The sequence below is a fragment of the Vigna unguiculata genome, chromosome 5 (genome assembly GCF_004118075.2).
Source record: "Vigna unguiculata cultivar IT97K-499-35 chromosome 5, ASM411807v1, whole genome shotgun sequence".
Lineage (NCBI taxonomy): Eukaryota > Viridiplantae > Streptophyta > Magnoliopsida > Fabales > Fabaceae > Vigna > Vigna unguiculata.
The window spans coordinates 24,653,212-24,665,923 of NC_040283.1; the positions used below are offsets into that span (position 1 = coordinate 24,653,212).

Below are 12,712 nucleotides of genomic sequence, written 5' to 3' on the forward strand. Positions count from 1 at the left end.
AAGTTGTACTATCCGAAAATACAATTAAAACACGAAACAAATCTTAGGTAGTCCTTTTCTATTAATTTCACAAGGGTATATTTGAAATTTTAAAAAATATACGGGTACAGGAAGAAATTTCCTTTGAAAAATTGGAGGTGCAAGAAAAAATGTTAGAAAAATAATGGGGTTACAAAAAGTAAAAGACTGGATCCCATTCAAACTACTGAGCCCGGAACTATTACCAACTCATGGGCGTCGCCTTCTCCGATTTCCGAGGAAAAGAATTCCACTCAATTCTCTCCTGCGGTACTTAATCCCCTAGACTCGTTTTCTTAACAATCCTCTTTCTCCATCTTCGTCAGTCCCTTACTCAAGGAAATACATGGGCAAAACGAGAAAACGTGGCCGAAAGCCCAAGCCCGCAACTGAAGAAGAAACCGCGTCCCAAAACTACAGCACCGCCTCCATAAAGGACGCCGTTTCGCTTCCAGCCACCACCGCCGAAGCCGTTGAACCCAACGATCCGGATTCTCAAGGGTGCCGCCGCGGACGCTCCAAAAAGATCAAGGTAGCATCGCCGGAGCGCCGCAGCTCTCGGTTGGCTGATTCGAACGGGGATTGTGCGACAGCGGCGGAGACGCCGCTGATACCGAAGTGGGAGGGCACGGTGAAGGTGGTGCCATCGATGGACGCGGTGGTGAAGGTCTTCTGCGTCCATACAGAGCCGAATTTCTCGTTGCCGTGGCAGAGGAAGAGGCAGTATAGCTCGAGCAGCAGTGGGTTCATCGTGGGGGGACGGAGGGTTCTCACAAACGCGCATTCCGTTGAGCATCACACGCAGGTCAAGCTCAAGAAACGCGGTTCTGATACCAAATACCTGGCGACCGTCCTCGCCATCGGGACCGAGTGCGATATCGGTATTTCTATTTAACTTTATCTCATCCTTCTTAATATTTTGTTCTCATGTTAGGGATGGAAATTATGAACAGTGCATTTTTTGTGCAACTTTTATTCTTTATTTTTTAGCTGGTGCCTTGTTTTGCTCTATGTTTGTTATATGTGAAGATCACTGCTAACGTGCTTTCCTATCTGAAGAGAGGGAGGGGTGGGGGGTAATATGACTTGCATGCCTAGCGTAGGAAATTAATGGATTATTGAAGGAATTGAGATATCGATTTGCACGTAAACAAGGTTTTAAATTGCAGTAAGGGTTTCCTTGTGACTCTTGATATTGCAGTAAATTTCAACAAATGCAATGCGGTTGATGCAACTGCAATTGTGGGTTTACAGCTGTGAAGACTCTGGGGATTCCAAAACCCTTAATGTTGTAACTGAATTTTTCAAACCTTGCATGGAAATGATGTTGATGGTTATTCCTTATTTGGATTTTAGTGAGTTATGTTAAGGGAAGGAAAAGTGTTTTGAGGTGTGCATGGTTTGGAACATAGTGGAATAAGGGAGAGATTTTATGTTTATTCGTTTTAAGCACTTTTAGGTGTCATTTTTCTTTTATTATGATGCAGCCTGTCAAGATTTGGGTGCTTTCTTTTATATTCTTAATTTCACCACATTCCTGTTTTTTTGGCCTTTTCTTTTGAGATCTGAAGATGTTAGTTTACTTTACACATACGCTTGATTAATTAATTTTGTGATGTCTGTTATACTTCTAATGGTTCAGCAATGTTGACGGTGAGTGATGATGAATTTTGGGAGGGAGTTTCACCTGTGGAATTTGGTGATATGCCTGCCTTGCAAGACGCTGTAACTGTTGTTGGATATCCAATTGGAGGTGACACAATCTCTGTGACAAGTGGTGTTGTTTCACGTATGGAAATACTCTCTTATGTTCATGGTTCAACAGAACTTCTAGGACTGCAGGTAACATAAGTTATAAGACATCCCTTTTTACTTTTCCATCTTTGTTCGAGTTGTCCATTTGTATATGTTAAGCTGAAGTGTCTCTTCAAATTTTTCTGCAGATAGATGCTGCGATAAATTCTGGGAATTCTGGTGGACCTGCTCTCAATGATAAAGGAAAATGTGTTGGGATTGCATTCCAGTCTCTTAAACATGAAGATGTGGAGAATATAGGATATGTGATACCCACCCCAGTTATCGAACATTTTATCCAAGACTATGAAAAGAATGGGGCGTATACAGGTATCTAAAACAGTTTGGTAATTTTGTATTTTTTTTATGCTTTGTTATAATAAGTATAGAAATAAGGAACTGATCCTCTATAATTAAGAATATATAGATTATATATGTATTATTAGGAACATTTTTGTTTATTCCTATATCGTATATTTGTTATTAGAGGATATCAATTGTCCTCTGTATTGTACTGATTCTATTCTCAATATAAATAAAGCATATGTACTGTCTCTGAAACACATGGTTTTAGCTCATGTTTCTCTCTTTCCTAGAGTTTAACATTGTATCTAGAGCCTATTTCAAAATTGTGTTGTCCTGGAAGACCCACCATCCCCAAAGGAATTTTCTTGTAAACCTTTCTCCCAGATTTGCTTCACTGTTCTAGTGAAACTGTGTTGGGATTGCACCACACAATCTATCCAATCATTGACGTGAGCCACCATCCTCATCTGGTGCTCCAATCTACTTTTCCCTCTCTTTAGGTTATTTTTTTGCCACATTTCGGGAAAGGTGGTGCTCCTACACTTCATCAACCTCCAAAACAAATTCTCCCACCTTTTGTAAACCATATTGTTAGTATTGAGAATATGAACGAATCTAACTATTCCACTTGCACTTTTGAAATCGGGTTATGGTTAAGTGGTTGGGCTATAAATCCCTTCTCACTACCATTGGTTAATTCGTTTCTACAAAAAACAGAGAACAATGGATAAAGATTGATAATCAATTACATAGTGTTATTAAATACACTATTCACATCTCAAACCTATTTTTCATCCCCATGAGATGTGTGCATCAGTTTGGAGTGAGGCCTGCACCCTTTATACCAATGATGCAATGTTTGTGTGGTGTGTACCAAGATCTCTTAACACTTCTCGCTTGACGACATTTTTTGGTCCTATGTTTGCTTATCTTGAGTGGCTTCATGCAACCTTACATGATTTTAATGTGCTCCTCCCACCATCTGCAAATGTGATGAAGGATTTTGAGAACCACAATATGTTCTTTATGACCTTGGGCTTGTATGGCATATGATTTTCACTCTTTTGTATTCTTCAAAAAGTAAACACAGACACATACTTCGTTTGTAGGGGAAAACCCTACCTTTGCATCATAGAGTAATAATCTCATACGCTTTTGCATAGGTAATTCTAAAAATGGTCCAAAATGCAAACATTGCCATTGCATTCTATATATGATTAATAGGTGTTGGAAGCTTCAGGGGAAACCTCCTTGTTCGCATATTGCCTAGACCTGTATTGTTGAGTCACCTATTTCTCCCACCTTACAGTTATTGGAATAGGCATTAAATACATTTAGGAAGTAGTTGTATTGGGAAAATGCTATATACTTATTAGCGATACCTATCTTTGTATGTAAGTGTATATAATAATTATATTTGATCTTCCCTATACTCATTCTATGAGGATCCTATCAATATAAATGAGAATATATGAGGAGAGTTTTCAAGCTCTCTCAATTACTCTTAAATATGGTCTCTTTTATTTGTCTTAACTCCAACTAATCTATCTTTGACATCATTTGGAAACTGTCAAATGGTGTGCAACACTCCAATCCACTAGTAACATTGTTTTGTGTCATATTTCTGTTATTAGAGGTATCATCTATTTATTGTATTGATTCCTTTTTCTCAATATAAATAAAGCACTTGTGCTGTCTCCAAAAAAACATGGTTTCAGCTTATTGTTTTAATCTTTCCTAGGGTTTAACAAGCTTAAAAGTTACTTTTTATGTTGAACTTATTGGAAATGTGTTCTTGGATCTAGGAATGGAATAAAGACTAAGAAAGAAAAAAGTTCCTAAAGTTAGTTTATCTAAAAGAGATACACGAAATATAGATAGGTTAAGTGATATAGAAAGATAACTGGACAATTCTATTAACAATATTGTTTATTGTTCAGAGTGGTTTCCTTATCTTATGGCCTTTACTTTTTTGTGTACTTTAGTTTGTCTGTTATAACACGACTTTAAATAAAGTTGTCTTTAACTTCTTGGCTTTTAGGATTTCCAATCCTTGGAGTTGAGTGGCAGAAGATGGAAAATCCTGATTTGAGAATGTCAATGGGTATGGGACCGAACAAAAAAGGTGTGCGTATTAGAAGAATTGAACCAACAGCTCCAGAATCTCATGTTTTGAAGCCATCTGATATAATTCTCAGTTTTGATGGGGTCAATATTGCCAATGATGGAACAGGTAATCTGCCTTGTTTTTGATTCTGAAACAAATAGTGATCTTATTAAGATGATTTATGCACGTTCTTGAACTATAAGAAAGAATTGAAGTGTGGTTGAAACTGTGCGTTTAGCACAGGTAATTTATTTATATTTATTTATTTATGTATCAAATATGCATAAAGGACTTATATGCAAGCAAATGAATTTTTCAAGAACCCATTTACATGAAAAGTTTAATCAAGAACCTATCAGCCAACACTCATCTTTCATAGACCAATTTGGGTATTTACTCTATTTGTAATCATAAGGCTGTAATCTCTATTTCTGTAATCATAAAAAGGTCTTTATTGCTATAATTGTAACACATGCCATGTGCTTTTCTTGTAAATAAATAGCTGACTGAGAATTCAAGTTTTTCAAACATCATTGGACTTTCAAGAAATTTAATTAATTGGTTTAAGATGGTACTTTCCAGGTGGTTACAAGTGAGGATTTTTTCTTTTGTTGGGCATAATATGATAAGATAGGACAAAGTATAGCATATGATAAGATAAGATGGACTACGATGATAGGATAAAAACATGACAAGTTAAAAACAAAATAAGTATTAATCCTATCCAACGTTTGATGTGCACCATGATTATGTTCTGATAATAATAAATTGTGTTGGTGATTGATGATGGTGCTAATGATAGTGATACCATTCGTGGAAGTTGTGGTGTTTGTTGCAGTAATGATGGTAGTTGTGGTTACAATGACGATGACATAAGTGATAACAATATTGGTTGTGATGGTTGTTACAATAGAGATACATGATGATGGTGATGACAAAAGAATGATGATAACAATGGTGAAAGTGATGACAAAAGTTTTGGGGACAATGGTGGTGGTTGTTATAACAACTGTGGTGTGATGGTCTTTGCTATGTTGGAGATGATGATTATAGTAGAGGCAATATCTATGAAGGTGGTGGCAATAATAACAAAGATGGTGGGAATGGTGGCGATTACAATGTTAGAGTTATGTTTATGTTTATATTCTTTGTCATAATGACTGCACAAAAGTCCTTTTTTGTTGTGAATTATGGTTGTAGCTCGTTGCCTTAAATGGCACATTGTTTCTCTTACAGTACTCAACTTGACTTTTTAATACACACACACAGAGCTGAGTGCTCTGTCAAGTAACTTAGGCTTTTTTGAATCCTAAACTAATATTCTGAACTGTTATTGTATTTCTTACAGAAACTTTTCTCATTTGTGACAGATTTCAACCTAAATCAAATATTTATATGTCATAGAGATATAGATGTTCAATACAAAATCCAGAAATAAAAATCTTACTTAAAGTTAAAAAGTATATTAATATTTAAGTTATTTACTATAAATAGCATTAGTATTTACATTATAAAATAAAATATTATTAAATCATGATAATGTAACTTTAGTAACTGGAAATATATCAAATTCATATGAACAATTATCATAGCCTGGTGGTGATATACAATTACCTCAGTTATAAACACTTAATATTTACTCACAAGTCATAACTTATAAAAAGTTCTGATGTGATGAAAGCTGTCGATCTGTATGATTCTGGTGTCCACTCGCATTTGAGACATTTGAAAACCTTATACAAGATTGGAAAACTATTTTTGAAAATATAATAACAACACTTAATGTGATCAGATCCTTATTATTTAGGGATATAATTGGATCCATATGGTTAAGAGATATTGATGTTATACACTTCAACTACAATTTGCTAAATATGGAAGAATAAAATATGATTGCTGACATTACTCATACATCAATTGTGTCAAGTGTAATGGTTGTTTGTGGAACATTTGAAAACCTTGTTTGCAATGCAAAATAAGATATTAAAGGTATCACTAATTATACTCTATGTTAAGAATTGATGTTGAAAAAGATATTTATATTAATGTATTTTCCATAAATTTTAATTCATTGCACCAATGGAAACCATTGTTGTGTTGTGCTAAACTTCTCTTGAACCTTGTTTTTAACACAATCAACTATAGCCTAAGTACTAGTAGTTTGTATAGTTCTTCAGAGCTAAAATCTAATTCTGGGATAAATTTGTAGTTCCATTCAGGCACGGGGAGCGCATTGGTTTCAGTTACCTTGTTTCACAGAAGTACACTGGGGATAGAGCTCAAGTAAAGGTTCTTCGGAATTCACAGATACTCGAATTTAACATTAAACTTTCAACTCATAAGCGACTTGTTCCAGCACACATCAAAGGCAGGCCTCCCTCGTATTACATCATTGCTGGATTTGTTTTTACTGCTGTTTCTGTCCCCTATCTTCGTTCTGAGGTGAGTAGTTATCTTTAGTGCATGCTGTTTCTGCTTTTGTATATACTGTTTGTACGAATATGCTGAATCCCATATCCTTCTGTTTTGTCTGCCACATATCATATCTTCTCTTTCTGGCTAATTTTCTTCTGTTTTATTGGGTGCTGTAAGCAAACAATTGTTTGCTATTGTGTGGATTGAGTTCACATTTTTTCTTTTGTCACTGCCATAATGAAATTGTTTGTTTTGAACATATGACACTTCTGGGGACTTTTACACTTTATGAAACTCATAGCTGATGAATTGGTTATATATGTTGAGAGAAATAGTACACATTCATGTAATATAAACCCCTTGTGTCTAAGAAGTGCCGAAGAACTAATATTCATATATTGCACAAAGCATTACAATGGGTTGGACCCAAGATCATATACAAAATATATCTATAGTATATCTAACACTTCCCCTCAAGCTATAGCATACCTAGTCAATCCTAGGGCCCCACAATGGTTTGGTTAAGATGTCTATCAACCGATCATTAGAATTAACAAATTGAGTGGCATCTTGATGTGTTTGGTCTTGTGAAATACTTAATTTGAGGTAATATGAAGAGTAACTTGGCTATCACAAATGAGTCATATAAGAAATTGTTTGAGCCAAATAAGCTCACAAGGTAGAAGCCATTGCTATGTGCTCTAATTTTGCAATAGATCTTGCCACCAAATCTTGGTTCTTGTTTTTCCATGAGATCAAGATATTACCAATAAAGACATAATATTTGGAAGTGGATCTCTTGTTAGCAAGGTGAGCACATCCAATATGCACAGTATCCCAAAAATTGAGTATGACTAGTGTTTGTATAACAATTTTTCTTGGTGCCCCTTTAATGTACTTCAGAATGTAAATGATTGCATCCCAATGTCCTACACATGGAGAATTAAGAAATTGGCTGACTACATTGATCGCGAAGGAGATGTTAGGATGAGTGGCTAAGGTAGTTCAGTTATCCAACTAGTCTCCTACATCGCCTAGGATCTGAAGGTGCCTCCCTCTTACTTGATAGAAGTTTGGCATTGGGAACCATGGGTATGGCAATGGGTTTGGAAGGCAATTATCCCAATTTCCTCTAAAACATCTAATGTATACTTCCTTTTGTTTTGGTTGATTCAATTGTTGGATTGTGGTACCTCAATCCCTAAGAAGTATGAGTGTGCCTAGATCTTTTGTTTGAAAACATTGCAAAGGTGTTGTTTTGTTTGATGATGCCATGTTGATTGCTAACTTTAAGAACAATGTTCTCTACATACACTATCAAGTAGATACTTCCAACAATTGAATGATGATAAAAGACAAGATGGTTAGGTTCACTTTGGGTCACACGTAAGTGTTGGACTGCCTAGGTTCACTGTAGTCTGCTTGTTCTCTACTCTCTCCGTAGTCGACTTGATCTTCTCTTTGGCCAACTTGTTTTTCTATTTGGTTGACTTGTTACTCATTGGGTTCCTTACTATCTTAATAGCCAAGTTGTTTTTAACAAGATTCTTGTCAATAGGTTGACCTCCTTTTAAGGGATAGACAATTCCCACGTATTGTTGCGCTTAGTGGCATCTATCTACTCATTCATTGCAAGTTGTCACTCCTCATCTTGCACCTCTAATGCAGCTCTCAGATCCATCTCTACTTGCAACTGATCTTGCAAATTTGAAACATCTTATTCAAATTCCAAGCGTCGCTTATGCAAAATTTGTTTCCTTCTATCTAAGCTTGTTTGTAAAATTGCATTACCTCTAACCTCTTTTTCAACTTTGTTGCAAATCACTTTTTGCAATCTCTAACCTTTGGATTACAAACTCTTCTTCGAATTTCGAGCTACTCGAGCTTTTCACATGCCTCACTTAGCTATCTGACTACTCCACTTGCTCCATTGACTTAGTCGAGCTGTGTAGGCGTCCACCAAGCTAACTGAGCTTGCCTCATACTCCACCATGTTGTTTAGGGTATCTACACGCTCCACCACCCCGTCCGGGCTATTTGCATGTCTCACTAGTCCATGCAACCTACTTGGTTGCCTTGTCGACCTATCCATGTTACTCGACTGTCTTGTCGAGGGATCAACTATACTTAGCCTTTGTCTTGAGTTCTCCATGCTAATTAGTCTTCTTGTCGAGTACTTTGTTTGCTTGTGCTCGACCCCCGAGCTACATTTCTTCTTCTACGAGGTTGGTTGTCTCTTTTGTTCCATTCCCATATCGACAATCTTTGACAAAATGTCCAACCTTACCACAACTAAAACACTTGTTTGAGTAACAATCCTTTGCATAATGAACATACTTGCCACACTTGAAGCATTAAACATTTGAGTTGCTCGACCAACCTTCTCTCCATGGACCTCGTCCTCTTTTGTGCCAATTTTTTTGACCGGACTGTTTTTTCTCTTGTCCTTAGCTTCTACCACCAAGAACGCTTCCTATACCTCCTTGGTATCATCTTCTGCCTTGAGTGTTCTGAGCTTTCTCATCTTTAATTAACATCTTCGTTTGGAGTAATTGATCAAGTGGCTCCTACTTCTTCTTTCGTTGTTCGTGTGCCTCAAGGGACCCGACAAGCTCTTCAACTGTAAGTGTTGATAGGTCCTTGGACTTCTCAATCGCACACGCCACATTCTCAAAGTCGTTTGTCAATGACCTCATGATCTTCTCCATAACTTGGCTTAGGCAAAGTCTCTTCGTTTCTAGCAAGTTGGTTCACCACGCTTTCTATCCGGGTAATGTACTTGGCTACTCCTTTAGTCTTCTTCATCCTCATGCTCCTTAACTTGCCCCTGAGTGTTTGAAGCCGACTTGTTTCACTCGGTCATTCCCTTTATACGCCTTCTCTAAAATATCCCACACTTCTTTTGAAGATTTGGCATTTGTAATCTTCTCAAAGTTGGACTCGTTAATAGCTTGGTAGAGGATGAACAAAGCTGCCTTGTCCTTCACACACGCTTCTTTCAATGCTTTCAATTGGGCATTTGACCAATTTGTGGTAGTGTTGGTTCATCAAAACCATCTTCAGCCACCTCCCAATTTTCTTGGGAGCCAAGAAGAGCCTTCCTTTTGAGACTCTAATTGTCATAGTTGACTGCCTTTGTCAACTTGGGCAAGTGTACACTATTTGTAAAATTGACCATCTCACTATTGATACCACTTTGTAGACAACAACGCTCTATTCTTGTGGAAAAACTTGATTCCCTTGTTGTTGTTCATTCATATAATTTCACAATACAATTTATAGATTCATAATTTTGATCATTGTACCTAAAACTGTTATAAACGGCTAGTACACTAATTACCCACAACGGGTAGTACATTAACCATTCACACGACCAACTCATTAACTATCCACGGTGACTAACTCATTAACTACTGCTAAGACTCTAACCGCTAATTCATTTAAGTTTATTCTAAGCCTACCAGAGCTTTTTAGTGAGTTGGAATTGGGACCTGTTTTTAACCTAAATTTTTAGCCCATTTAGTTTAAAACATTTTAAAGCCCAGTTAGTAAATGGTGACTCCCTCTAAAACTACCATTGCACTGTAAAAAAGTGACTCTAGAAACCGTCATTGCACCTAAAAAATTAATATGCAACCTCTTTTTTTAATGTGGTTGTTATTATTAGTTACATTTTTACATGTTTGTATGTCTTATGTTGAGTTTTTTAAATGTTTATGAATCTTTTGATTCGCGAAACAAAAAATAAGTTTTTCGATATGCGATACGATATGCGATACGATTTGCGATAAAACTACCATTGTTATAGATGCATTGGGTTTTTGGCTGCACAAATTGTTTGTAAGAATGTGAAACAGATATGTTTGTTTGTTGTAGGAATTTGTATGTTTTGACTATCTTGTATTTTAGTTTATAATCATTATTATTATAATTTCTGGTTTGTTTTACTTATATCCAGTATGGTAAGGATTATGAGTTTGATGCACCGGTGAAGCTTCTCGAAAAGCATCTACATTCTATGGCGCAGTCTGTTGATGAACAGCTTGTAGTTGTTTCTCAGGTTTCTGTATTGATTTCCCTTGATGACCTTTTTGTTTGTTTATTACCATTCTATCACCAGCTTTAGAGGTGCTCATACTTGAAATGTGCTATATTGCTAGGTTCTTGTGTCTGACATCAATATTGGATATGAGGAGATAGTAAACACTCAGGTTAGAGAATATCATGCAGATATTACCTTTTTATATTATTGTAGTGTCTATTAAGTTTTGTTCTTTGCGTGTGTAGGTTCTTGCTTTCAATGGTAAACCTGTGAAGAATCTGAAGAACTTGGCCACGATGGTAGAGAGCTGTGATGGTGAATATCTAAAGTTTGATCTGGAATACCAACAGGTTTTTCCTCACCGACATATTCCAGTCGGTTCATTGTGCCCCTCATGTTAAATATAGATATGCCCCTAACTTATTCTGTTCGAAAGAAAATTGTTTGTTTTTATGGTCTTAGAATTTAGGCTTGGGATCTAAATCTTAATTGTTCAAAATCAACTTGTGAAGTTAGGATTGTCTAAGTTTTATTAACTTTATTTTAATCACATATCTAATATCTAGTGGGTGTGAAACTAAACACTGCCCTTGAGGTTGCAATTGGGGCCTTAACCTAGGCATGCAGGTGACTACGATTAATACGGCTATTTAACATATGGTTACCATACTTACTAATCCTAACGAGTTAAAGAACTATTATAAATAAAAAGGTACTAATTCATATGAAGATTACTTTATTAACCTTGCGTGTGTTGTTTTCTTTCTTAACATTGCATATAAGAAGATCTTGTGAAACTATTCAGATGAGGAAGAGAGATGGAAAGATTCTAATAGTCTTTTCTTTTTTAATTTCAAAGAAATTGGACATATCTATTATAAATTATATTCTCTTCTGCTTATTCAAATTAAATCTATCAAATGAATATAGTCTGCTATAAAGGTTTTGCTGACATGACTGATTTGAAATTCTGAATACCCTTTTTCTGCCAGATAGTAGTGTTAAAAACCAGTACTGCAAAGGCTGCAACCTTAGATATCCTCACCACACACTGTATACCTTCTGCAATGTCTGAGGATCTGAAGACATAAAAAGTTTTGCTGCATGCTAAAGTTACTCCTAATTGCCTCTGCTTATTCTTTTAAGTGGTGTTACACATTCACTACCAGATTGCGGTACTATATATTCTGCCCTGATCAATGAGATAAAGGCTTCTTCTCACGCTGAAAGGTACAGAAGCAGAAAGATGGGAGAAAGATCTGGCAAAATACAATATACGCTTCGTTAAATTTATCTCATTTCAAGTTGAGGTGTTCTGTACTGAACTTAAATTAATCATTCCATTTTTTATTCCTTTTTATGCAAAGTTTATGATATGCAAAAGAATGATTGGTGGAGGAATAGGAAGTATTATTTCATTAACGGATCATTTATCCGTAATGTGTTTTCACGTACGGAATTGTATAATTCGTAATATTAATTGGGAATACAATCTGGCATGCAAATATGCGTATCGAATTATAAAATCCGGTATGTGAATGAGTAAAATTTATTGTGTTATTTGAACTAACTTAATAGGTGGAGTAATATATTGGAAAAGTGAAGATTAATTAGTTAGAGGGATTGCCTTGTGCCATTTACAGCTGATGAGGTTAGTTGAAATGAATGTAAGTTTTAGAAATTAGTGACAGGAAATGTATTATGTTGTAATTTATGTGTAGGTATTTAGGACTTGAGATGATTAATGAATGGGTGTGTAGGGTTGCACTTGGTCTTGATTTTGTAATATTAGTTTTAAGGTTTGACACAATAGGCGGTGGAAAAGGAAAATTTATGTGTTGTTAGGTTGTGAAAGAAGAGGTAAGTATAGAAAATACAAATAGGGATTGAATATTACTATAACCAGTGAAAGAAGAGGTAAGTATAGAAAATACAAATAGGGATTGAATATTATTATAACCGGGACAAGAAAGTGTAATTGTCCCTTGTGGTAAACCGAATTGTAATGGAGAAGGTTGGGTTTAGAGGAG

At 36.0% G+C, this 12,712-nt stretch overlaps 1 protein-coding gene across 2 annotated transcripts; it reads left to right on the forward strand.

The window, feature by feature from the left end:
- Positions 1-218: 218 nt before the first annotated feature.
- LOC114185203 (protease Do-like 9) lies at positions 219-12,230 on the forward strand. 2 transcript variants are annotated; one of them, XM_028072794.1, is made up of 9 exons: positions 219-899; positions 1,661-1,860; positions 1,962-2,142; positions 4,160-4,351; positions 6,435-6,667; positions 10,599-10,700; positions 10,801-10,851; positions 10,928-10,997; positions 11,675-12,171. In XM_028072794.1, exons 1-9 carry the CDS (start codon positions 365-367, stop codon positions 11,755-11,757), a joined length of 1,647 nt encoding a protein of 548 aa, XP_027928595.1. In that variant the 5' UTR covers positions 219-364; the 3' UTR covers positions 11,758-12,171. The 2 variants fall into 2 exon arrangements, with proteins under 2 accessions (XP_027928595.1, XP_027928594.1); XM_028072793.1 differs by having other exon boundaries at positions 220-899; positions 10,928-11,032; positions 11,675-12,230.
- The last annotated feature ends 482 nt before the right edge of the window (positions 12,231-12,712 follow it).